At 38.9% G+C, this 22,758-nt stretch overlaps 1 protein-coding gene across 1 annotated transcript; it reads left to right on the top strand.

Moving 5' to 3' along the window:
* Window positions 1–2,033: 2,033 nt before the first annotated feature.
* On the top strand, window positions 2,034–22,248 carry UBE2V2 (ubiquitin conjugating enzyme E2 V2). Its single transcript, XM_060775279.2, has 4 exons — window positions 2,034–2,137; window positions 14,354–14,499; window positions 19,101–19,226; window positions 21,375–22,248. The coding sequence occupies exons 1-4, from the start codon at window positions 2,122–2,124 to the stop codon at window positions 21,519–21,521; spliced, it is 435 nt and encodes a 144-aa protein (XP_060631262.1). The 5' UTR covers window positions 2,034–2,121; the 3' UTR covers window positions 21,522–22,248.
* Window positions 22,249–22,758: the final 510 nt, after the last annotated feature.

Genomic DNA, 22,758 nt, shown 5'->3' with positions numbered 1-22,758 from the left:
TTTTGCCCCTGCCAGTTTCTCAGGCTTGCCTTGTGGGTACAAGGGAGAGACCCTTCTCCTCTGTGGCCCCCCGACTCTGGAACTCATTGCCCGGAGAGATTAGGAAAGCCCCGACCTTAGAAACCTTTAAAAAGAATCTCAAGACCTGGCTTTGCTGTTGCGCTTTTGGAGATTAGCCACATAATCTTAAACTATTGCTCCCCTCAACTTTCTTGTCCTAGGAGTTTGCCCCTCCCCTTGTACGATGGCCTGTCTCTCTATGAGTTCTCCCTTGCAAATAATTCTCCTTTATCTCACCCTGAGTTTTTAAATCATTTCATTGTACATGCGGCCCGTTCACTGTTATTATGTTTACTTATTGCTTCCTTATGTTTTGTGCACATTGCTTATTGTATTCATATGTTTTTGCACTTTGCTATGCTGTTGTTTGCATTTCTGTTTTATTTTATTGTAATTTGTTGTGTTTCCACGAGAATAAAGACGAAGATCCACCCAGAGGAAAAGTGTTCTTGCCATACATCAAGGGAACCACTGATCGCATAGGGAAGTTGATGAGGAAACACAACATACAAACAATCTACAAACCCACCAAGAAAATCCAACAAATGCTACGTTCAGCAAAGGACAAGAGGGATCCTCTCACCTCTGCAGGAGTCTACCGTATACCATGCAGCTGTGGACAAGTCTACATAGGGACCACCAAACGCAGCACCCAAACAAGAATCCAGGAACATGAAAGGCACTGCAGACTACTCCAACCAGAGAAATCAGCCATAGCAGAGCACCTGATGAACCAACCTGGACACAGCATTTTATTTGAGAACACAGAAATGCTGGACCACACCAACAACCACCATGTCAGACTACACAGAGAAGCCATTGAAATACACAAGCATGTGGACAATTTCAACAAAAAGGAGAAAACCACAAAAATGAACAAAATCTGGCTACCAGTATTAAAAAAACTCTAAAATTGCAACAGCACATCAACAGACAGGAAACAAACAAGGACATCTAATCACCTCTCAACAAAAGTTTGCTCTAGGCAATGTCAGGCCATTGTATGCTAATCAAGGTGGTCAGTTGAAACATTCACACCTAGCTCCAGCAGACAGGAGTCCTTTGTCCCACCCTGTTCATTCCACAGATATATAAAACCTTTTTCCTAGTTCCAACAGACCTCACTACCTCTGAGGATGCTTGCCATAGATGCAAGTGAAATGTCAGGAGAGAATGCCTCTAGACCAGGGGTCCACAAACTTTTTAAACAGAGGGCCAGATTACAGTCCCTCAAACTGTTGGTGGGCCGGATTATAATTTGATAAAAACACGAATGAATTCCTATGCACACTGCACATATCTTATTTATAGTGATTTTTTTAAAAAACAATACAATAATTAAAATTAAGGACAATTTTAACAAATATAAAGTTATTAGTATTTCAATGGAAAGTGTGGGCCTGGTTTTGGCTGATGAGATAAGATTGTTGTTGTTGTGTGTTTTCAAGTAGTTTCATACTTAGGTTGACCCTGAGCATGGGCCAGGTAATTGACCTTGGAGGGCCACATTCAGCCCCTGGGCCTTAGTTTGAGGACCCCTGCTCTAGACCATGGCCATATAGCCCGAAAAAAACCTACAATAACCTAGACAAATTTAATTGGGCAGAGCTGAAAAAATTAAATATCTATTTCTAAACAAATAAGAACTAGACAAGTTTAATAGGGCAGAGCTGAAAAAAATTAAATATCTCTTTCTAAATAAATAAATAAGAACTAGACAATTCAATAGGGCAGAGCTGAGAAAATATATCAAAAAGAAAGAAAAAGAAAGAATGAAGTAAACTACATTTCATTGGAAACAGGAGTGAGTGTCCTCCGCTTGCCCCGCCCAAGACTCCCATTGGCTCTCCCTTCTTCCGTAGCCCCGCCCCCTTTCTCTCCGCCCCGCCCTCCATCTACATCACCGCTCCTGCCACGCTGGTCTTTCTACCCGGCAGCAACCCATCTCGCCGGCGCGGTGGGCGGAGCTTGTTTCCAGGAGGTGACGCAGCGCGCAGGGCTAAGAGTCACGTGGCCTCCGCCCGTGTGCTTCCTGGCTGGCGGGGGAGGGGTTTGGACAAGATGGCCGGCTCCACAGGTATGTGCTCTCTCAGGGGGCGCTGGGCGGGGGCGTTGCCTTGAGAGGAGGCCTTGCGGGGAAATGGGGCGCCCTTGGGCTCAGGGAGCGCCTTGGCAGGAGGCTGGGGTTCAGCTTCCTCTGGGAGGGCGGCCTCTATCCCCGCAGCCCCGGGCAGGTTCTCCTGGTCCCGAGGAGGGTGGTGGTTGGGAGGCCTCAGGGCAGGCAGAGTAAGAAGGGATGCGGAGCGGAAGTGAGGGGTTTCTCTCTGAGGTCAGGCTTGCGGGGTGACAATCCGAGGGGTCTTTTCATTCACCCCAATCCCCCCATGAAAACACAAAGCTGTCAAATGCCTCCCTTTCCCTAATTCACCCTCTTCGAAGGTAAAGCTAGGTGGTGTAACTATTGAGCTTGGGTTAGCACAGTCATGGGCAAACTTGGGCCTCCAGGTGTTTTGGACTTCAACTCCCACAATTCCTAACAGCCGGTAGGCTGTTAGGAATTGTGGGAGTTGAAGTCCAAAACACCTGGAGGCCCAAGTTTGCCCATACCATAGGAAACTACTACAGATATATGTGTGTTTTGTCTTCCTCTTTGACTGGTGTCTCCCATTCTTTTCAGATCAGTGTGTGGGTGAAAACAGTTCTGCTCTTTTTTCTCTTATTTCAGGTCAATATTTTTGCACTTTTTTCTTATTTCAGGATAAGGTTTCTGTATCTCATTTGTAATCCTGTTGTCGGAAGAGATCCCAGAGCCCATCCAGTCCAGCTTCTAGAAAGACAGATCATTTGGGTCACCCTTGGGTCGCCCTATATTCCAGGATCAGATCCCTGGTTTTCTGCTTTAAACTGGATTATAGGAGTCCACCGTGCCAGATAATCTGGGGGTCCTTCCATACAGCTCTAAGTCCCAGAATATCAAGGCAGAAAATCCCACAACATTGGTTTTGAACTGGTTTATCTCTAAGGGTCCTTCCCGACAGGCCCTATATTCCAGGATCAGATCCCTGGATTTCTGCTTTAAACTGGATCATATGAGTCCACCGTGCCCGATAATCTGGTGGCCCTTCCACACAGCTCTAAATCCCAGAATATCAAGGCAGAAAATCCCACAATATCGGTTTTGAACTGGGTTATCTCTAAGGGTCCTTCCCGACAGGCCCTATATTCCAGGATCAGTTCCCTTGTTTTCTGCTTTAAACTGGATTATATGAGTCCACCGTGCCTGATAATCTGGTGGCCCTTCCACACAGCTCGAAATCCCAGAATATCAAGACAGAAAGTCTCACAATATCGGCTTTGAACTGGGTTATCACTCCACACAGCTATATATTCCAGTTCAAAGCAGATAATGTGGGATTTTCTGCCTTGATATTCTGGGATATAGGGCTGTGTGGAAAGGACCTGGTGGAAACAAAAACCTGGGATATAGCGTCTGTCTGGAAGGGCCCTCAGTTTGCTTTCATTGTTCTTTCATCCTGTCCTTGCTCAGGTAGTAAACTGTGGAAAAAGCGTCTACTTCCGCCTTTCATTTTATGTTGTGTACTTGTCTTACTTTCACTTTCCCCCTTTTTGTATTTCCTCTTTTTAATCTGAACTATGCTCCTTTTATTCTTTCACCACTACTCCGCCAACAACATTATGTCTTCCCACACTGCTTCTCCTTATTGTCTACTGTCATGACTTTTCAGTATATTTCTTTATTCAGTCCTATGATGTTTTAGCACTCTTTCCTTTCATGGGATTATGTTGAACTGTTCTTATTTATTTATCTCTATCCTGCTTTCCCCCCCATACTTGGACTCAAAGCAGCAAACAACATGTAAACAAAACATAAAATTAAATATAATCAACAGATAAAAACATATCTGATAAATTTATAAACTTGCAATACATGTAACTAGCAAAAAAACCCAACAAATTTAAATATTCATTAGATTAAAATACCAACCTAAATCTAAAATCCATCCCTTTAGGGCAGGCACTGTCAGGTCCATTGTCAGAGGTTCACTATAATTCGTATATTGCACACATAAATCTGGCATTTGCTGTACAACTCTTTAACATAAGGGAAGGCCTGCTTCCTTAGGAAAGTTTTAATTTGGTTCTGGAATTAAAGCAAGGAGGGGGCCATTCTAATCTCTTTTGGGAGGAAGTTCCCGATCTGTGGCCTCCTCTCTCATTCCCACTAGTCGCACTTTTGAGACGATGGCTCTGGAACTAGTGTAGAAAAAATGTAATCAGGCTGTTACTTGGGACCATAGAGTGGAATCAATCAAATGAATGCTTATAGAAATGGTCTAGTACTATAAATTGTAGTTAGTTACTCCTGGTATAGACTACTTGAATAATGGAACTTACAAAAGCGTTTGCTTACTATTTTAGTTGGGGCTAAAAGCTGGATCAATGCCTCTGGTTCGTTTGCTTCTCAAGTTGTAGTATGAATGTAGTGTTTTTAATGCAGCAGTTTTAATGTGGATCTTTTATAGAAATATGTATGCTTGTTTTGCAATGTTTTTTAATTGTGTTGTAACCCGCCTTAAGCCACAAGGAGAGGCGGGTAAGAAATAAAATTATCATTATTATTATTTTTGAGTCATTTCATTACTGAAGACTGATTTTGTTTGCATCTGGACCATTTACAGTATAGTTTGTTAATTATTTCAACTACTTAATTTTTACTACAATATGGTATTGAGTATTTTGCACTACGCATTCTAGTTCTTATTTAAAAACACTGCTAGTAAGTTTTTACAATAACTTTTATTAAGTGGCATAATCTCTGCAATTAACTAGCTAAACCTCGAAAATATCCACATTTTCAAGATGTTACATTATATTTTTGTAATGTGTATTTTAATACAATTACAGGATGTTAATCAATTATCATAATAATATAAAGGTTAACTAATACACCAGCATCCACCCACAATACCCCCATAAAAGAACTGATGTCACAAAATACAATACAGGGCTTCCAAAAAAAGTCAGAATAGTTGAGATATGAGCTATGAGACCTCCACGATAAAGACATAAAAGACAAATTATGATGTCAGTCTGAAAAGATTCCCTAGTTTTAAGTATCAAAGGCAGTGGTATTGGGAGCTACTTTTATTAACATTATAAATTGATTATACTGCTCTTCGGAAGATTCAATCCATCACTGGCATGCCTTTTGATGATGATAAAATAATAATAATAATAAAGGGGGCATAACTGTATAATATAGCAATAACTGTCATGGATGCCAGGTAAATTCCTCAATATGCAGTAAAAAAGAAAACCATGAACAGGATAAATAAGTGTATGGAACACCTATTTGTTTTAATAGATCTATAAAATTGCATGTTGTGCATGAGTTCTCCACAACTATTTGTCTTTTCACATGAGAATTTCAAGGTTTAATGCAACCTGAATGTTTTAAATATTGACTTTATTATTTACTCTTGGGGTAACGCATGCAATATCAAGTTACAAGCACTATGTAAGATTGGATCATTAGATTTTGAGCTAGCATGATAATTAGCAGTTGAAAGTGCCAGTATTATAAAGTAACATTGCCTAAATCCTTTTTTTTTTGGTTTAATTTAGGGAATACTCATTGAATCCATCATTCACATACATCCCACTGATTCCATGGGCGAACTCTAGTTGGGATTAAACAATTGAATTTAGACACATTTGTCCACGCAAATGATATGCATCTTCCTGTTCTCATAATAGTGTGAAGTACATGTTATAGTGTTAGTAGTTGAATAAAAAATACCCCCACAGTCCTTTGATTGTAACTAACCTATTTCACAAGGCCAAAAATAAATTGAAAAGAAAATATTTGGACGCAAGAAAGCATGTAAACATTGTACAGACCTGAGGTCGTACTACAGCTAGAGCTCTTTGTGGAGTTGTAGGTAAGCTATTGATTTCTGCCTCATCCTACCTGTTTGAATCAGCTCCTCCCTTTTTCTTTAAACAATTCTTATGTATCAGAGTTACTATCAAGTTAGGGACCACCACTTAAGGTTGCACTTCACTAGAGTGGTTGGACTGTAAATCACATCAGTTTTAATCAGCGGAGTTAGTAAGAGTTTTAATCCAACAAGAACTGGTGCAGTTGGGTCTTGGGAGACTTAGCTTGTGAATAGTGAGCATTGTTATATTAACTTTGCTTACAATCTTCAGTCCTGGTTCTTTATAGTCTCTATGTTTGATAAGAGTTTTGTTTTCTAAATGGTCTAGCATGTTGAAATGACCAGTTTTAAAGTTCTTCCTTGTTTAGGTGCAGTAGACTTAGCACTCAGGCTATTGTATTCTAAACTCTGAACTGTTGCCATGATTTATATGTGTTGCATATATGATCAAATAAGATTTGGGGTTGGGTTTGGTGGATTTTAAGATTGTGGTATCAGCCAATAGCTATAAACAGCTAACTGCCTATTGGTGATTGGGTACTTTCACACAGTATTAAAATACAGTATATGCTCATGTATAAGTCTAGAAAGCTTTGAAATAAGCTTTATTTAAAATTTGACTATAAAACATAGGTCCACTTATTGATGGATCAATGTATGGATTGTACTTATTTTTTATCAAAAAGGAACCATCCTCTTCTCTAAAATAGAGTGATGAAAGATGAGAGTTCAGTCTATCCCGAGAAAACCTGAAAGAACACCAATACCTGTTCACTTGTTTCTCCTTTGAGGGAAAGCACAAAATACCAGTTGCCATTTTGATGCCCTGATGTTCAAAAAGGCCAGAAGCTGTGCTATGTTTGAGAGTGTAGAGAGGATTGGACCTCTGTGGCAATGGCAGTGCTTTCTCCCCTCCATAGAATTCCTCTTAATTTACCCAAAGGTCATATTAAAATCCATAATTGTGAGCCCTCATTACTGTCCTATATTTATACCCAAGATTGATTTGTACATGAATATATAGATAGGTGGAGGTAGGTTAGTGCTTGCATTCCTAATCTGGTGCATGTATTCCAGAGTGATTAAATATATATTTATTTATTTGCTGCATTTATTAACCGCCGCTCTCAGCCCTGGGGCGACTCTTATATTCTTAATGTTAGAGCTATTCCAAGATCTTTAGTATGCCTTGCCTTTTACATTTAAAACTTTGGTAGATGAAGAAGTGAACTTTTTAAAACCTTGGTTTAGCCCAATCTTAGTTTAACAATGATGCCAAAGTTGTTTGTATAGGTAGTTGGAGCCTTCTGTTCATCTTGGAATAGGTGTCATTAAATGCAGTATGCATACTTCTGAATAAAAATGTATAGATAACAATGTAAGTCCTGTTTCTTGCACTCTAATGATAAATTACCAATTGTGAGTAGAAATAGTACATTCCACAAGCAACATTGTTGCAGTGGGTCATGCTTATTGCTTTCTCCCATTTGCCTGAAATTTATATGAGATATAGTGTAAATATTAAAGCACTTCTAAATAGTATTACATTAACATCAACAGCTGAGCCCCCGGTGGTGCAGTGGGTTGAACCCCTGTGCCGGCAGGACTGAAGACCGACAGGTCGCAGGTTCGAATTTGGGGAGAGCGCGGATGAGCTCACTCTATCAGCTCTAGCTCCCCATGCGGGGACATGAGAGAAGCCTCCCGCAAGGATGGTAAAAACATCAAAATATCCGGGCGTCCCCTGGGCAGCGTCTTCGCAGATGGCCAATTCTCTCACACCAGAAGCCACTTTCAGTTTCTCAAGTCGCTCCTGACACGACTAAACAAAAACAAAACCAACCCCCCCCCCAAAAAAAATCAACAGCTATTTTTTAAAAACTAGGCAACAGACTATTTAACATAAAGTATTTGTATAATGTTACTTTCCCAATGAACCAAATCAATATTTTAATGCTTTAAAAGAATATAAATTTAAACATATATTTCAGATCCAAGATGGCATTTTCTTTTATTTTGATTCTTGTTAAGATATACAGTATATTTTACCTAATAACTGAAGTTCCCTTTGTAGCCAAGAAAGAACATAGAAATTAAAATCAGAAACAGCTTTACAAGTGAATTCCTAGAAATTATTGACATAGAGAACAATTTAGCACCTTCCCTACTCTTGTGGTATATGCAAAGTTACAAATTGTTTCTAACTGTAGAAAATAAATTTAAAAGCAGCCCCTAGAAGTTATGGAATCACATAATAGAAAAGAAACAGGAAAGGTAGTCCATAAATATATTGTCCCTGGATACTATGTTAAATGTGCATAAAAATTACTCAAAAAACAACAGTAATAATGAGAAGAAAGGGAAATTTTTCATAGGAGCTTTTCATTGTTGAACAATATCAAGTTCTTTGTGCAAAGGGGAGAATTGAGATGGTTCGGACTCTGACCCAGACCCATCTCTTTGACTAAGTTAAGAAACAAAATTCAGTAAGCACAAATGTGCAACTGTTCACAACAAAATTCTGCAGAATTTCACCTAAGCCTCAAATCAAGCAAATTTAGGGCAGGGGCAAGACTTTAGAAGAACATATATGTTTTCTAGTCTTTTACTCTTGAACCTAATTCAAAACCAGTTTTGAATATGTTTTCTCCTCAGGGAACAGTAGCTTCTGCGGCAAATGCAAATAGGTAATGAGATAGTTTACTTAACACTCCTGTTATGACTGCCTCAGGGCAAGAGATAGATATTTTCAAAGACAACACTTAGGTCCCTTCCACACATCTGAATAAAATCCCACATTTTCTGTTTTGAACTGGAATATATGGCAATGTGGACTTAGGGCCCTCCCAGACAGGCCCTATATCCCAGGATCTGATCCCAGGTTTTCTGTTTATCCCAGAATATCTGGCAATGGGGACTCATGTGATCATATTAAAGCAGAAAAACTAGGATCAACTCCTGGGATATAGGGCCTGTCTGGAAGGACCCTTAGGACCCTTCCACACAGTTCTATATTCCAGAATATCAAGGCAGCAAATCTCACAATATTGGCTTTGAACTGGGTTTTCTGAGTCTAAACTCAGATAATGTGGGATTTTCTGCCTTGATATTTTGGGATATAGGATTGTGTGGAAGGGCCCCAGAGCTTGGCTTGATAAGTTTTTTAAAAAACCTGAAATACAATATTATCAATCAAGTTAAGCTTTACCACACAGGTTTATCTGATGAGGAGATCTGTGGATTTAGTCTACAACTTTGGTCATACTGTAACTGTATAAAGCAGTGGTTCTCAACCTGTAGTTCTCCAGTTGTTTTGGCCTTTAATTTCCAGAAATCCTAAGAGCTGATAAACTGGCTGGGATTTCTGGGAGTTGTAGGCCAAAACAACTGGGGACCTAAAGGTTGAGAACCACTGGTATAAAGTGTCAATGATACTATTTTTAATTAAGCTTTAAGCATATTGGATGATTTTGTGTCCAGTTGCCAAATTGTTTAAACCACATGGATATAATACACTAAATCTGATCTATCATAGGGCAGAAAGCCATTGGTCTAAATATATGAATATTATTTTTAGTCAAAAGGAAACACGGTCATGCAGCTGTAGGGAATGGTTTTGACTTGTATCAAATGTTGAATGTAGGTGGTTTTATGTTCTTGGATATTTGTTACCCTTACAGAATTACTGTATAGAGGAGGTGAGACTGAAGTCAGTTAGCAGTGCTCTAAATACTAAGTGTAGTACTCATCATTTTGATTATTCTCAATATTATTAGTAGTAGCATTATTATTAACAACAACTTTATTCATATCCCACCTTTCTCCCCATGGGGATGTAAGGCATGTTAACAACCACGCCATTTCATGACAATTTAAAACCAAGCAAATACAAACATTAAAAAATCCAATAAATATTAATGTGTGGATATAAAGTTAAAATACAGTTATAATACAATTGATACTATTAACATTGTATTTAAAACTCACCAGCTTTAAATCTCACCTACAATCTTCCCAGAAGCTTGCCCCTCATCCTCCCCCAAATGCTTGTCGGTACAGTAATGTTTTTACCTGTTTGCAGTAGGCAAGTAGGAATGGAGCCATCTTGGTCTCCTTTAGGAGGGTGTCCCAAAGTCTGGGAGCAGTCACTGAAAAGGCCATATCCCTTATTTTCACCAAATGCACTTGAGTGGGTGTTGGGACAGAGAAAGCCCTCCCCAGATGTTCAAAAATATCTGACAGGTTTATAAAGTGAATTGTGGTCTTTCAAATAACCTGAACCTAAGTCGTATAATGAGGCAATTATATTCAGACAAAGACATTGAGCAGACACAACAGTTACTGCTGTTGTAATTCTTTGAAAACCTTAAAAAATGTGGCCTGTGATATATGATAGTATATTTACAGGTGCCTGTTCAAAATTGTTTCCCTTGGTGACCACTGACCATGATCAATCTTAGTTGGAAGCAATAGCAATGCAATTTTAACAAGATATCTTGAAAACATTGATTGGTTGCTCAATTGATTGGAAAGAAGAATGGGCTTTCTTGTGCAATATAAAGTGCATTGGTTGAATGTATGATAGTGCTGATTTTAGCCATAAAGAAGGCTCTTAGTATCTGCTGGGATTTGGATCAAGGACCCCCTGTGGATACCAGAAATCTATGGAAGCTGAAGTCCCATCATATATAATGCTTTAGGTCAAATCGTTACCTCTTTTGCTATATTTAGTATAATGCTACTATATTTAAGTTAAGATTGCTAGCATGTTTTAATCCAGTTCTTTTCTATACTGATAGGATTCTGTCCTCAGCTCTCTTGCAGATATCATCTGTTCAGTTATCTTAGCCCTTTCCTCAATCGTGTTTCCAAAAATAGCCGTGTGAGCATGCTTGTGGTCAAACCAATTTAAGAGCAGGCATTGCTCACTTGCATAATTGTTGACTTATTAAAGGGATCAAATATGTATGAATGTATTGTTGAAGGCTTTCATGGCTGGAATCACTAGGTTCTTGTGGGTTTTTTCGGGCTATAGAGCCATGTTCTAGAGGCATTTCTCCTGACGTTTCGCCTGCATCTATGGCAAGCATCCTCAGAGGTTGTGAGGTCTGTTGGAAGTAGGAAAAATGGGTTTATATATCTGTGGAATGGCTGGGGTGGGGCAAGGAGCTCTTCCCTGCTGCAGTTAGGTGTGAATGTTTAGCTGATCACCTTCATTAGCATTTGAAGGCCTGCCTGAGCCTGGGAAAATCTGTTGCTGGGAGGTGTTAATCTGTGCCTGGTTTTTTCCTCTCTGTTGTTTATCTGTTATAATTTTAGAGTTTTTTAAATACTGGTAGCCAGATTTTGTTCATTTTCATGGTCTCTTCCTTTCTGTTGAAATTGTCCACATGCTTGTGGATTTCAATGGCTTCTCTGTGTAGTCTGACATGGCGGTTGTTGGTGTGGTCCAGCATTTCTGTGTTCTCAAATAATATGCTGTGTCCAGGCTGGTTCATCAGGTGCTCTGCTATGGCTGACTTCTCTGGTTGAAGTAGTCTGTAGTGCCTTTCATGTTCCTTGATGCGTGTCTGGGCGCTGTGTTTGGTGGTCCCTATGTAGACTTGTCCACAGCTGCATGGTATACGGTAGACTCCTGCAGAGGTGAGAGGATCCCTCTTGTCCTTTGCTGAACGTAGCATTTGTTGGATTTTCTTGGTGGGTTTGTAGATTGTTTGTATGTTGTGTTTCCTCATCAGCTTCCCTATGCGATCAGTGGTTCCCTTGATGTATGGCAGGAACACTTTTCCTCTGGGTGGATCGTCATCTTTACTCTCGTGGCTTGTTCTTGGTCTTGCAGCTCTTCTGATGTCTGAGGTGGAGTATCCATTGGCCTGGAGAGCCCAGTTGAGGTGGTTCAGTTCATCTTGGAGGAGGTGGGGTTCGCAGATTCTTTTTGCACGGTCTGCCAAGGCTTTAATGGTGCTTCTTTTTTGACTTGGGTGATGCTTGGAGTTTTTATGTAGATATCTATCTGTGTGTGTGGGTTTTCTGTAGACGGTGTGACCCAATTGTTGATCTGGTTTGCGGATGACTAGGACATCTATTGGGATTAGCAATTGGACACAGGCTCTAGTAATTACCTTTTGTACACTTGAAGGATTTGATGGACTTTTCAGTATGCTTTGTTTTATTTTGTACAACATGATTTGTCATTAACTTCCTCTCAAGATAGTATTTAGTGCTTTCCTGTCCATTTAATATTTTTATGGAATAAAAAGTAACTGCATCTGATCCTGATGCGCTATCCACTAGTGAGGAATTTTCACCAACATGGGTGTTTTGCTGCACAATTTATGTTACCCATATATTTCAAACTCGGATTTCCAATCTGAATTATTCATTGACTGGAGAATCTCATGAAAGGTAATGTAACTCCCTCTAAATACCTCCGAGCTCTGGGAATTTAATCTTGAAATGTATGTAATGTAATATTACGTGTGTAAATGCATGTATTACAAACACAGATGTATACAATGTTACATTTTCAGATTCAGTTCCCCAGAGCCAGGGGCTCTTTAAATGGAGATGTCTTACTCTTTGTGATTCTCCAATTAAATTATTTTAAACTTTTTGGTTTTGCTTTAAATAGTCAAAGTTTCATAGGCTCAGATTTGGATGACCATATATCAGCATAAATAAACATATGAAAAAAATAACTTTGTCACAGAAGTTTGTGCTTTGGTGACTCATCTTAATAGGCTTTTTCTGTGTACAGTTAACACTTCTCTTTGTAGTGTGATCTGTCACAAAGAAGGCTCTAATCATGGTTTCCGGTTTTCTCCAAACCAGCATTCTGGTAGCCAGCTTCAGAACAAGCCCAAATAGTTTAAATTGGTTTAGTCATTCAGATTCATAATTTAGTTGTGCAACCAGGGATCTTTGAGCTCCTTGATTGTTGTTGTTGTTCATTCGTTCAGTCGTCTCCGACTCTTTGTGACCTCATGGACCAGTCCATGCCAGAGCTCCCTGTCGGCCATCACCACCCCCAGCTCCTTCAAGGTCAGTCCAGTCACTTCAAGGATGCCATCCATCCATCTTGCCCTTGGTCAGCCCCTCTTCCTTTTGCCTTCCACTTTCCCCAGCATAATTGTCTTCTCTAGGCTTTGCTGTCTCCTCATGATGTGGCCAAAGTACTTCAACTTTGTCTCTAGTATCCTTCCCTCCAGTGAGCAGCCGGGCTCACTTGATTACTATACTATATTCTAGCACAGTTTGAAGTGCTTGTTGTGAGCTGTACCGTCCTATTCTGCTTGATTTCAGACTGTGAAGGGGACCTTATCTTCCAGCATGAGCCTGACCAAATCCTAAGTTCATGGAGGCTTTTTTGTCAGTTTCATAACTTTCCCTGACAAGTCTGGTGGTGACATGTGACAGAGCCTTTTTAAATTCTTTCATCCAGACTTTGACATTTCATCCCCAGGAAGACTAGGATGCCCTCATGTTTGTTGGCTTTTTGCCAGCAACTAACAATGTTTCTGTCTATTCAAACAGGCTTTTGGGAATTGATGTCAGTGATAATCTTTTATATTCTGTATTTTGGTGAACTTCATAATTCTAAATACTTTAGTTTTCATTCTAAATAGGTTTCAACATCAAAAATATGTTTGTGTTAATATTGTGTATTTATTTGGCACTGTTATGTTTGGCACTGGAACTATTATTTCATAAGTGGTTGTGCTATCACAACAAATGGCCAACACCTATTCAAGTCAATCACCATGTACTGTAGTCTTCTTCAGTAGATTAGGTGATGATCAATTCTGTTTTGCTATGCAGATGCATATGTCAATTAAAACTCCAGACTTTGTAGTACAGTACATGCTGTATGTTAATGTCATGTATGAACCACAAAGAATTAATCAACTAATAGGTGCTTACAGCTGTATTTTTTCTGTGTTCAGTTGTTCAAGTAGCACTTCAGATTTGCATATGGGAACCTCTTATCTTTCATATAGGAAATTTATGAATTAAATCATGAAAAGTTCGATTTTATCTGTCTGAGAGAAGTTTTAGACCACATCACCTGTAATAAGTTTCATAAGAAAGAATAAGTTTCCAAAATTCCTTGTATTTATGTCCACATTATCACATAAATTTGTTGAGGAATTTTAAATAAATTATAAATCAGGACATATTTCCTTTTCACATCAGCTTAAATATAATATACATAGTTGAAATATAAAATAGCTGTAAAATGTGTTGAAATTCAGAGATGTGCTGTTTATGTCAACACAGGTGAAGTCAAATTTTGAACAGTGATATTCATTTATCTTTATTTCTTCAAATAGTTAAAGTCCCTCGTAATTTTCGTTTGTTGGAAGAACTTGAAGAAGGTCAGAAAGGAGTAGGAGATGGTACAGTAAGCTGGGGCCTCGAAGATGATGAAGATATGACGCTTACAAGGTGGACGGGCATGATTATTGGACCACCAAGGGTCAGTGCTATTAATTTATTTTTCATACACCATGTGTCACAGAGTTTATTGGTAAACACTTAAAGTACAAGTGTGTGTATTTGAGCTAGGATAATGTTTTTTTATGCAGTTAGACCCATATGCTCAGCCTTCCTCCTTACCAGAGGTTACAAGTCCAGTAATCACATTAAAGTAGAAAAACAGTGAATACTTCTATGCCACCCAAGCACTAGCGCTTGATCTTTACCATCAGCTGCTTTCTTTGGAATGAATGATCACAAGTGTGATAACAAGCCCTTTTTGGCTCTTAATGCTCACAAATTGTAAAGGCAGTAGCTCGCTAGTCTGCTCACCTGTCTCCAAGTGGAAGGTAGGGGAATGGATTTATCTTCATTCTTTCCAAAGGCCGAAACCAGTGGTTGGCAGACTGCACTGCATCTGGCTGTTAAAGTGAGTGAATAAATGAATACGTACCCCCCCCCCCCCACACACACACACTATCCTCCAGACTTTAGAAGTGAACCAACAAATGCACACCCTCCCTCTTCACAATCACCCCATAACCACCCTTTTCCTAAAACACTTCTATGGGCTTTTTCCTTCCTTCCTCCCTTTCTTAATCTGTAAACACATACACTCATACACTGTTCCACCTCACAATCATCCCATCCCTGCCAATGAGTGAGCAGAAACACACAAGCACATTTCATCACAATCTCTCTGTCCCATCTCTTTCCATGTGTGCGCAGCCTGGTCCCTCCATCAGTTTCAAAGATGTTGGCATTTTCAAAGTGATAAAAATGATATAGGGCAGTAGTTGAAGCAGGGCTTATAATATGCAAGTGTAATTAAATCCTGCAAATGCGCAGGAAGTATAGTATTTTCAAATCTGTATTGAGGCAACAGTGCCATCTAGTGGAGCCTTCAAAGGGTGCATATATAGCCTAGGCATGGTCTTGCATAAATGTGTGTCTGCCTTCAAGTAGCTTGTTGACATATGACATCTTCATTATTTTTATAGTGTTTTCTTAGGCAAAAGACTACGCGGGGTGGTTTTACTAGTTCCTTCCTCTGAAAATAGAATGCACCACCTGGTTTTCATTGGTGGTCTCTTCTCCTAGCATTAACTATGGCTGTCCCTACTTAGCTTCCAAGATCAAATAGGATCTGTTGCCTTTAAACAAATTATTTTTGTCTGTTAGGTGCTTTTATATTGCTTGATGTGGTCTGTTTTGATGTAATTTGTTTGTATGTTTTTCCATTTTTGGCATTTGATGTTTTTGCCATATATGTTGGAAACCGCCCCTGAGTCCCTTCGGGGAGATAGGGCGGTCTACAAATAAAGTTTTATTATTATTTATTTATTTATTGCTACTACTACTACGGTCCTTTCATACAACTGTTTTGTGCATTCAAGTTCTTCCTAACTCACAGTGACCCTAAGGCGACCCTATTAATGTTTTCTTTGCAAGATTTATTGAGATGGGGTTTTCTGTTATTAATATTATTTTAATATCCTTCTTCCCTCCCAAAAGAGATTCAAACCAGCTAACACTTAAAATCATACAGTATGTAAACTAAAATCCAAAGCATATAAATATTAAACTACAATTAAACACAGCATACATAGGTAAAACCAATAAAACAGTTTTAAACCTGTTAAACTACATAAAACACAGCACCCCCTGGCTCAGTCTTAAATATACTTTTTTCCCTCATGCTTTCAAATGTGCCTTTGTTTAGAAGTTCCCCTTAGAAGCACAGCCTCAATTAGATTTTTATGAAATTCTGGCCACGTTTTAAAAAATAAGTTATTATGGTTGGTGAAAAGAATGTGCGAGCCATAATAAGTAAAACTAATTTCTAAATCAGATTTGTAAATATTTAGTTCTTCCACTTAACAGAAAATTTTGCTTACTTTACATTGATTAATGTAAAGGGTTTTATTTACTAAGTATAGCATGTTGCATAGTTTTATTTATTTGCATGATTTTATTTATCCTATTCTGTGCCATAAGATCTCTAGGCCACTTTTTCAAAAATAATTTGGAACAATTTAAAATTTCTCTAACTTCCTATGTTTTGTTGTTTAATACAACTGTCCAGTAAAACAGTAATGCAACATTGAAGCAAGGTAGAAAGATCATGGAGGATAATACAAGTTGAACATCCCTTATCCGGATTTTTTAAATCCAAAATACTCCAAGATTATCTGCGTGGATGGGGTAGATACTGACACCTTTGTTTTCTCATATTTCTGTGCACACAAACTTTGTTTTATGAACAAAATTGTTTAAAAATATCATGTATGACTATCTGTATATATATGTTGAAAAATAAATGAAGTTTGAGTTTAGACTTAGATATTTTCTTTAAGATATCTTATTACATACGTGAAAGTATCCCAGAATGTGAAAAGGAAAAAAAAAAAAACACTTCTGGTGTCATGCATTTTAGATAAGGGATACTTGGCCTGTGCAATTCAAAATCTGGCATGGTAGGAAGGGCAGTGCCATCTAGTGTACATTTTTACACAGAAAGGGAAAAGCATTTTTATTAAGAAATTTCAGAGTCTTGGTGGAACCATTAAAACCTCCAGAGGGAAAGCTGTTTGTCTGTTGCAGCAAAATCTGTGGATAGTGTATCAGAAAGCATGGTTAGTTATTAAGCAAGCCTTCCCACTAAACATGCATGTCTTCAAACAAGGTATGATTCAAATCGAAGAAGATGGACTTGAAGGCAGTTTTGAGCAAAGTCTTTCAATTCAGCCAGTACTTTGAATTGGGCTTGGAAATGATATACATGGTGACTTAATGGTGGTAAAAAAAGAATCAAATGTTTCCTTTTTCCAGATCCTGTTAACAATCTGGACATAACATTTTGTATCAGTTGAAGTTTCAGTACTGTTCAAAGTGACTCTCACTTAAAGCCTGTTGTAGTAGCACTGCAGGTACATTGCCAGTTCCAGATCCGATATTTCAAAGGGGAAATATTGGAAAGGTAGCTTCAGCTGTGTAACACCCCACTAACCATAGCCATTTCCAGTGTAATTAGGATATCCAGAGAATAAGTTTGAATTGTTCACTGTATTAATGACCTGTTGAACACTTACACTCAGATTGCACATTTTCCTGACCCGAAGACCTTCCTTGCATTGATTCATTGATATCTTTATCCAGGATATTTGCTTAGTAACTTTGTTGGGTGGCTGGTGTGATAGGTATTTTAGTCAATCAAGAGAGAATTGCATTATCTGATTACTAAGTGACCTATGCACAGTTTCCTGAATTTGATTTGATGAATCGTGTTGTTTATGTATTCAGTGATTGAGGACTTCAGGCTTTCTATTATTTATTAACAAGATAATTATGATGCCATATAATATAATCAATTCAAATGTTTTGTATGATTGCATTTGTCATTCAGTATTAACAACTCCATTAGAATTTCAATAATAATAAGCCAATTTGTGCACTAAATGATAAAGAAGTCAGTTACTGTATCAGAAAATGAATGATAAAAGAATCGGACTACGGAGAATCTTTTGAGTTGTTGGGAAACAGATGTAGATGGCCTAGGATCCAAAGCACTGTCCCAAAAAGCGGTGGGGGGGGGGGGTGACAAAGATTAGCAGATATGAAAGGTAAAAACTTTTGTAACCAAGTGGCATTGGAGCTGGAGTATTAGCAAAATTTTATAATTGTTTGTGTTGAACAGTAGCAGAAAGTTTGTCGTAAGCTGAGGAGAAAACATTAAGTTAGCTTTTGGAGGAAAAAAGCAAATTCTCCCCATTGAGCCTTTGTATTTTAAGATATTTACAAAAGTTTATCTGGAGCTTTGTTAATCTTTCCAAAAAGTTTTGGTAAGGTCATTAGATATCTTCTGCCAAGTTCCTTTTGTACTAAATGCAAGATTTTCTTAATTTAAAATTAAGGGGCCCTGTATTAGTTGTAAGGAAAGGTATATTTCTGTTTCTCTTTGACTTTCTTTTTCATTAACATAAAAGAACTCGGACCATATATTCATATATAGATACAGATATTTTAGAGATGCCAGGAATAATCTGCTAATTATAATTGTAGTATTTTTAAAAATCTGAATTTCTTTTTGTCTTTCACTCAACCTGAAGTTCTTTTTTTATGCTTTAACAGTAGAAAATCATTAATTTTCCAGTCTTACGAATCACATGTATTTCCAGATAACCAAGTATGCAAAAATGTCTTCTGCTTTTGGTTCTTTCCTTCACATCAACAGTTAGATTGCATGAATGAAGCCCTTTTAAAATGTTGAAATTCTGCTAGTCTGGTTGAATGAACTGCATTCAGTGTCATCTTTCTGCTATCCATAGTTACTGCCAAACAAGTTTCAGCAAATTACTTGTCTGTTAATTACTTTTGGATACAGGAGATTAGCTTTAACCTAATATTTATTACAGAATTTCGGGTGCAGAGCTAGTTCATGTGTTGGCAACTTCTCTCTTAGAGTATTGTAGCCTTCTCTATATAGGCTTGCTCTTGAAGATGACTTGGAAGAGACAAATGTAAAATCAGTTATTCTCCCCTTAATTTGAATCTTTCTAAGCTTTCAGTATGATTAATTATTTTCTTTTCTCTCTTTACTAGACAAATTACGAAAACAGAATATACAGCTTGAAAGTAGAGTGTGGGTCTAAATATCCAGAGGCACCTCCAACAGTTAGATTTGTAACTAAAATTAATATGAATGGAATAAATAATTCCAATGGAATGGTAAGTAAACATTAAGCTGGGGGGGGGGGGGTTGATAGAAAAACTGGTTCTGATGGAAAGAGAAGATGTCCATGGACATGCTATGAAATCATGCTATGAAATGCTGAATGTACAGTTATGCAAATTGTATTTGTTGAAGATGGTTGCAGTGTTCCGAAGTCACCATGAGGTATGGCTGCTTTAGTAAAGTGAAATGCAGCTGCTTCTTACATGAAAAAAAAAAACATTGAGTAGAAAAAAATGTGTTTATAATGCTTGAGATGATAATGTGTCCATAAATTAAGGTGGTGGTGTCAAACTTGTAGCCCTCCAGGTTCCTCGAACCTCAGCTCCCAGAATTCCTGGCCATTGGGCATGGTGGCTAGGGCTTCTGGGAGTTGGAGGCCCAAATAGCTGGAAGGCCACAAGCCTGACACCTCTGGGTTAAGGTCTCACATTTATGGATTGTATGTTAAGACAGAATTGAATAAATGGTTTGGCTGTATTTCAGATATTTGAGTTGAGGAATTCCTGACTGTGCAAATAATTGCACAAGTCTGTTACCGTCATGGTGGACACCATTCCAGACCTCATATATTTCTGTGCCACAACACAATCAGTATTGCTCCATTCAGAAGAAGAAATGGGTGAAAGAAATTATAGATGCAGAAGCTCTGTATTGTCCTGGATACATAATTTCTGAACTTCAGAGAGAGATCACTTCATATATCACTTACTGAGATGCTCATAGTTTAGAGCAGTGGTTCTCAAGGTGTGCTCCATGGAGCCCTTGGGGTTCTGTGAAGCATATCAAGGCGCTCAGCAGTTCCCTCCTCCTCCTCCTCTTCTTCTTTCCTGCTCTTCTCCTTCACTGCCAAAAGCCTTTTCTCCTCAGCCCCTTGCTGCCTAGATCTTTTTCCTTCACTTCTTTGCTTCCAAAACCCTATTTCCCTCCCACCACTCAGTGGGTTTTTGAGTCTGCTTTTTCTGAATGGCAGAAGGGAATTTAACTGGATGGCCCCAAGAGTTCCTGCTGCTATTATAATTTTTGCAAAGGCTGGGTGACTATCTGTTGGGGTGCTTTGATTGCACTTTTTCTGCATGGCAGAAGGGGGTTGGACTGGATGGCCCCTGGGGCCTGCGATGGTGCAAAACCCTTGTGCTGCTTAACAGCTGACCTGGAGGTTGGCAGTTCGAATCTGCAGGATGGGGTGTGCTCCCTCTGTTAGGCCCAGCTCCTGCCAACCTAGCAGTTTGAAAACATACAAATGTGAGTAGATAAATAGGTACCACTTTGGCAGGGAAAGGCAAACAGATGTTCCAAACAATCTTGCCAGCGACATAACCAGGAGGTGACAATGCAGGTTTCTCGGTTTTCAAATGGAGAAAAACACCTCTCCTGGTAGATGTTAGATCTTGTTCTTAACTCTTATGTATTACTGTAGGTGTGGGCAAACTAAGGCCTGGGGGCCGGATGTGGACTCCTGGGTGCTTACTTCAAGGCCTCCTCATTTTCCCTGTCTTCTTGACATAAGGACACGGTTGCTTCTGTGTCCTTATGCCAAAAAGATTGAGGAGGAAGGCACATAACAACTGAAAGCCCTCTGGAGTAATCTCAGCCACCATGTGTCTCACCCACCTCCCGGCATAAGAATGGTACGAGTGTCCCAATTCTTATGATGGTGGGAGGATGGCTCGAGGAAGGCATGCGACAGCTGAGAGCTCTCTGGAGCACACTCAGCCGCTGCCTGTCTTGCCCTCCTCCCAGCATAATGACAAGAGGACAGCCCGAGGATCATGGGAGGAGGATGGAGAGGAAGATCAAGGCAGTCGCCACGTGTCCTGCCTTCCAGCATAAGAATGGGACGAGCATCCCTGTCTTTATGCTGGGAGAACGACCTGAGGATGATTCGGGCCCTTTCCTTGCCCCTCCTAGCCCCCATCCTTTCTTGGCCCCTCTCCCTTCTGGCCCGGCCCTCCCAACAGGGCCCACAGTGCAGCCCCAAGGCAAAATAGTTTGCCCATGTGTGTATTAGTGGAACCAATTTTGGCAGAACTTCAATTGGTAAAGTTCAGGTTCTCTGTAAGTCTCACTATCATCCTGATTATGGAATCAGTTAGTCTTTATTCTCCTTCTCCACTGAAATGTTTGCTTTGTTTTGTTTACAGGTGGATGCACGAAGCATACCAGTGTTAGCAAAATGGCAAAATTCTTATAGCATTAAAGTTGTACTTCAAGAGTTAAGGCGTCTAATGATGTCCAAAGAAAATATGAAGCTTCCACAACCTCCAGAAGGACAAACGTACAACAATTAATTTTAGCTGAATCCCAAACTTGTCTTAAACAACTTCTACTTATGTTAATGTCTTGATTCAATCTCACAATGCAAACCACCTGCACATTAAGAGTTTCTGCTGGTGTACATGATCTGGACATTTGAAAGAATATATATATATGTATATGTATGCCCCATATATTTTCAGGCACAAACAGACAAAAAAGGCAGCACATTTTTTTTCCTTTTACCAAGGCACTGTCATATTAAGCATAAGCCTGAAGTAGCCTAAAATCGGAGCTCCATTGTTTCAAGATGAAAGCATGACAGGAAGTGCCAGGTTGCTGTGGAATAATGTTTCAAAAACCTTTTCTCAAGAAGAAAATCAAAAACAAATGGCATGCTTTATTCATCTTGCTTTAGTAAAAGAGCTGCAGATAAAATTGTTTCAGTAGCAGGTACTGCAAATACCATTGCTCAACTTGTTTAATTTTTGCAAAGGTGTGGGTGCTGACTGCTAGTAGTGTCACAGAATACGGTCAGGATTGTTTTGATACTTGTATTTATAAAATGGGGAAATGATTTTCTTTTAAGCGGCTCCTGTGTGTTACATGTAATGGACATTGCAAATATTTGTTTACAAGTCTTTGTTCTAATAAACCATGCATTTAAGTTTTAGTGAAACAAAACAAAAAAAGGAAATAGGTGTATGGATATGTGATTGAGAATAAAGTTAGTCTTCAAATGTAAATAAAATGTGGAAAGTATCTCTGAGGCTCTGCTATTTCTATATTTATGTTATGTGGGTACTACATTACAAGAAGTCAAATTTTGCATCTAAGCTATGTTCAATCACCACTGTCTTATAAATGATACGTTGGGGATTTGGAGCACATTGTGGAGTTCCTTGCCAAAGATATTGGCTACAAGCTATTTGTGCAAGAGATAGAACCTGATATCTGTTCTTCCACTTCCTTTTTGTGTTAATCTTGAAAACAGTGGTCTTGCTGTTGTAATTCTTGTTTCAGGACTCCTTGTTCTAGGTGCCTTTTGTTGTACATGTATATTAGTAAATAGTGATGTGGGACAGGTTTGGGGGAGTGTAGAACAGCTTCCATGGATTTCGGTTCTGGTTTGAATCTGAATGCTGTTCTATTAAGCAATTTGAGAGGCATAGAGTTAAAGTTGGGCCATGAACAATGATTCTTTAATAAGCTAATTTTAAAATCCTAAAGAGACTTGCAAGGAGGTGCATGCATAGCTGTTTGTGTGATACA

This window comes from Anolis sagrei, chromosome 4 (genome assembly GCF_037176765.1).
Source record: "Anolis sagrei isolate rAnoSag1 chromosome 4, rAnoSag1.mat, whole genome shotgun sequence".
NCBI lineage: Eukaryota > Metazoa > Chordata > Lepidosauria > Squamata > Dactyloidae > Anolis > Anolis sagrei.
Note: the sequence above shows the minus strand (reverse complement) of the source record. Positions and strands in the feature narration are given on the sequence as shown.